A 4,897-nucleotide genomic window follows, 5' to 3' on the forward strand; every position below is an offset into this window, starting at 1 on the left:
CATTGCCATTTTAAACTCTGCAAAATAAGAAGAGTCAAAAAGAGAGTCAATAATAATAATAATATTTGCAACAGAAGTACTTTTCTATTTCTTTTTTTTTGGTTGCGTTTTTTTTTCCTTGTTACCATAATTATTTTCCTGTTGAGGAAAGAAGCGGGGAAATTTCAGTCAATAAAAGCTTCTGGTCTGTGGTGGGGGTTTTTTGTTTGTTTTTTTGTAAGTCTCCCGACTTTAATCCTGAATTCTAATCTTGAGGAGCCCACAGACAGGATAGAGAGATTATACAGGCACCAGAGTCCCATGGGTGGAAATTCCAGATCATGCAAGAGTCAAAAGTTGTGGTTGCTGTCCTGGAATACATGGCAAGAGAGCACAGGGGGAGGAACTCCACCAACTACGTCATTTTAGGGAATCCAGACAGAGAAAAGTGTCTTTGGAAGTCCAGCATTAGTTTGGTGTTTTCTAGCTTTGAATTACTTTAAAAAAGTATTTCCACTGTAACAATAAGCAGCTGCAGAACTGTGACGGTAAATGCTGGCAGTGTAAGCAGATCCCTCTCAGTTATTAATTGGTTTAGCATCCCATTTGAATTGATCCATTTGATCTTGGCTTGATTGTCTCAGCTCCTGGTTTACCTGGGACTATCAGCCTGGGAAACAAAATATGTCTCTGAAATCAGCTGTCAGGGGCAAGAGCAGAGGACTCCAGTGGTGAGACTGTTTACTCTGGTACATAAACAGAGCTGCAGTCCCAGGGAACCATGGTTCCCAAAGGAGTTGTAACTGCCTGGATCTGTGGGATGTATGAGTGGCTAAAAGGTGGCTCTCTCCATGTCCTTGTATGAGAAACAAAAATACAGTTTTTATATAAATAGCCGTATCATGAAGTTGTAAGATATCCAAGTTACAAGAGCTGAACTTGGGTATCAGGGTCTCTTTCAGTGGGATAAGGGACATGAGAAAATTCCGAAAAAATTCAGTCTTTTAGGACCATTTTGTACACGAGGTTCCTTTTCTCTCTGGGCTAAGAACAAAGGAAGATCCATCACCTTTGACAGGGGATGGCTTGCAGCCAACTGGGAAAAAGGGAAAGCCCCAGGACACGTTCATGGCACCCGTCCCCCCCGCAGATGGGTGTTTCCCAGGGTGGGTGTGGGGGATGTGTGGCCCTGTCCCCAAGGCATGTGGCACATGTCACCCTGTATGGGGTGGCTCTGTAGGGCCACCCAACCCACAGCACCACAGAGCACCAGGGGCCACACTGCCCCCTCACCACAATGCCTTCCCCGACCGGGGCAAGGGTGGCAGCAACCGGGGCTGCTTCACCACCCCGCGTCCGGCGGGTAGACCTGGTGTCGGCGCCCGGCGGGTAGACCTCTTGTCCCGACGCAGCGGGTAGACCTGTTCGCACAGCGCAGAGGGTAGACCTGTTCTCCGGGTGCATGGGCTGGAGCCGCTCTCCGAGTCGGGCGGCGAGAGCGGCTTCTAAGGGCTGAGCCGAGGCCCTCGGCGGGCGCCGAGGCACTAACCTTTCTGCACGGGGCTCCGAGGGGCAAAGGGAAGGGCATTGCGTGCAGCGCGGGTAAACGGGGAGTAGCTGGGACTCTCTTTAGGTGGCTCGGCCGCGGGGCTGTCGGCGCGTGGAGCTGTCGCCCGAGCTTTTAGCGGGCGGAGCTGGCCTCAGGGCTTCTCCGGGGCCCTGGGCGGGCGCTGCGAAGGCGTGATTTGTGCCCTGCGGTCTGCGCGGGAAAGAAAAGGCACCGTGTGAGGTGCGGGTAAAGAGGGGGAGTAGCTGGGGCTCTCTTTAGAGCTCTTGACAGCTCTACAATTGAGGGCGAATGTCTATCCCACCAGAGAATATCTGGCGAGAGGACAGAAGGAAGGATACATCAGGTCCTGTAGACATTGCCAAGCCGGGAACGAATCCTGTGCTCATATCATCGGACAATGCCCGGTCGTTAAAGACGCCAGGATAAAGCGCCATAATTACATCTGTGGCATGCTTTCGGAGGAGGCGAAAAAGAAAGACTGGGTCGTCTATCAGGAACCTAATATAAGAGACAAAGATGGGGAATTGTTTAAACCTGACCTCATCTTTGTAAAGGAAAAACACGCACTTGTTGTGGATGTGACAGTGCGATATGAAGAGGAGAACACCACGCTAGAGAAAGTAGAGAAAGAAAAAGTGAAAAAGTACCAGCATCTGGAGAAAGAAGTCCAAGAATTGACCAATACAGACAAAGTCACCTTTGTGGGCTTCCCCCTTGGAGCGAGGGGTAAGTGGTATAACAAAAATTTTGATCTTTTGCAGACTCTGGGACTACACCCCTCAGAAAAGGGAACAGCGTTAACCCCCGTTCCCAAATCCCTCCTGCCACGCACACACCATGGCCATGAAAAGCAAAGGAAGTGGGAGCTCTACAGTTTCACAATTGCAGCAGAGTCCGTTTGCCCTCCTCGCTCTCGCAGGGAGGAAATGGTTTCATTCCAAGTTTCCAGAGGAAAAAAATAAAACCAACCCTAACGTGGTTGCTCTCAGACTAGAGGTGAAGATGCAGAAATACAAGGAGGAGCTGAAACAAGGAGCTGAAATGAGAGCAGCAGCACCTGTCTGGCGAGAGCGGCAGCCATGCTGGGCTCTCCTGGGAAACAGTGTCCACAGCAGGGTCTGCTATCCGCTTCTTCCTTTGTCCAAGACTTTGTCAGGCTGCAGTCAGTCATCTGAGCCAACCTTCTCCAGCTCAGTTTTCCTGCCTTTATGCAAAGCTTTGGCTATACAGCTCCATTTTTCCAAGGGGAACAAGGAAATCCTTGCAGACCTCTCGCAGCTGTGACACTGAAACATGGGTGAGCCTCTGGGCATGGCCCCAAGGCTGAACCCTCACCAAAACTGGCCGAGTTTGGTTTAAAAGCACTGTCACCATGAGGAACAGAGCTTGCCACAGCCAGTCACTGTCCCCCCAGGCCCTGTGGCTCCCCAGTTTTCCCTGTGCCTCTGCCCTTGGCCAGCGCCAGCTCTGTGGCATCTGGGGAGGTGGAGATGCCCTGCTGAGCCTGGGGGAGCAGGAGAGGGGAAGGGAAAGCTCTAAGCCAGGACTTCACTCTCCTATGTGTGCCTCAGCCACAGGGACATCTCAGCTTTTGCTGCTGTCCCCTCTTTGTAACCCAACCCCCCTAAAACCCACGGCAAGTAGAGCCTGGACAGAGACATCATCCAAGGAGCCCCATTCCACCGCATCTCCGCCCCCAGAGGCTTCTTGCTGCCCTCCAGTTTGATCGATCAGAGCTTTCCTTACACAGCGATCCTCAGAGACAACATCCAGCTATCCCAAATCATTAAATCCTGACTAATGAGGACAAAGCTGACTGCTGAAGCCACACAGCACTCTTGCCGAGGGCCAGCACAGCATCCGCCGCCTGAGCCCGCAGCCCCGGCTTCAAGACTCCATCTCTGCCTCCCGGCTTTCCTACCTGTTGCTTTCTTTGTGTCCCTCCTCCTCCTCACCCTGCAGCAGAGCTTGGCCCCATGGAGCCCTTGCACAGGCCTGTTCAGCTCTCACAGGGCTCCAGCTCCAATAAGCACCGCGGATCCAGACTGGCTCTGTGAAGTCTGTCATACACGGAGACCTCCGGAACAGCTGGTGATCTTATCTGGCATTTCTCTGGCCCTGCCTGACAGTTGCATTTGTTCCCTATATTGGGGGGAAGGCAGGACTTTGGAACCCACAGCTGTCAGCCCGTCCCTCACCTTATCGGCGCTCCGAGGGCTGCACAGCTCCCACCAAGGCCAGGGGCAGGGAAGGATATTCGGCCATTTCGGGAGTGGGACATTATCTGGGGGGTGATCTCAGCACAGGCCTCACAGAGCTGCTCCCAGGCCCCACAGATACACTTTAAACCACAGAGGAAGGCGGTGAAGGGCAGCAGTGAAAGGCAGGAGTGAATCAGGAATGAATGTTCCAAAGGCCACCACAGGCAGAGCACAAAGGCTGTCACTCAATGTCCCTTCCCCTTCTCCGTCCCTGTCCCTCTCCCCACATTCAGGGACAGCTCCTGCCTGAGAGGAGTCCCCGAGGGCTGGGACTTGGCCTCTTACCGAGCACAAAGGACTTCAGGATCTGCTTCAGCATCTCCTTCAGGATCTCAGGGGAGGTGATGGAGTTCAGCAGCCGCTCTTTCTCCGGCTGGGAGAAGATCATGTCCCCAAGAGCCTCGAAGTTTATCTCGCCATTCTCCAGGAGGATCTCAGTGCCAAAGTACCACAGGATCTGCTGGTGGGCCTTGGAATGGGGCTGCACCACTGAGAACATCAAACAGCTGGGGCTGAGGGCTGGTTTTACAGCAGCGTTTGCATCAGAAGCCGCCCCCAGATGGGGTTTGGTCACGAACAGACAGAGCTGATCCTCGCCGGGGCACCGCATCTGCCTCCAGCACATCTGCCTCAGCATCAGCTCCTGCCAACAGCCCTCCCAGCCCAAGGTCCCTTGCAGGGCTGACACCTGGGAGATCAAAGTGTCCTGCAGACATTAATTCAGCACCACAACCCTCCCAACCCATGCTGCTGCTCGGGGTGACAAGTCAGCAGGGTGGGCAGGAGGACACGGCCATGGTCACACGTCAGGGCAGGGGCAGAAACTGGACTGAGCTGACTCCCACCAGTGAGGAATCAATCCAAAGGGACCAGGACCAGCTGAAAACCTCAGCACCACATGAACACACACTTCTACAACCCGTGTGTGGCTGCTGCTGAGGTGGTTTCTTTTACTGTCTTTGACCTCAGTCACTAAATTCTTCAGGAAAATGAACACAAAAAACCTTCTAAAAGCTCAGCCCCCAATGAGCCCTTGCAGGGACTCTGATGTTACAGGAGTGTATCACTTTAAAGTCACCAAAAAAAA

At 53.0% G+C, this 4,897-nt stretch overlaps 1 protein-coding gene across 1 annotated transcript in view; it reads right to left on the reverse strand.

Moving 5' to 3' along the window:
- Window positions 1–2,948: 2,948 nt before the first annotated feature.
- Window positions 2,949–4,897, reverse strand: part of LOC113940505 (dephospho-CoA kinase domain-containing protein-like) — a 3,215-nt gene continuing 1,266 nt past the window's right edge. The window contains 2 exon segments of the mRNA XM_027631658.1: window positions 2,949–3,025; window positions 4,096–4,299. Of these exon segments, the coding sequence (XP_027487459.1) occupies window positions 2,949–3,025; window positions 4,096–4,299 (281 nt within the window).

Source organism: Corapipo altera, unplaced genomic scaffold (genome assembly GCF_003945725.1).
Source record: "Corapipo altera isolate COAL_440 unplaced genomic scaffold, ASM394572v1 131868, whole genome shotgun sequence".
In the NCBI taxonomy this organism is placed as follows: domain Eukaryota; kingdom Metazoa; phylum Chordata; class Aves; order Passeriformes; family Pipridae; genus Corapipo; species Corapipo altera.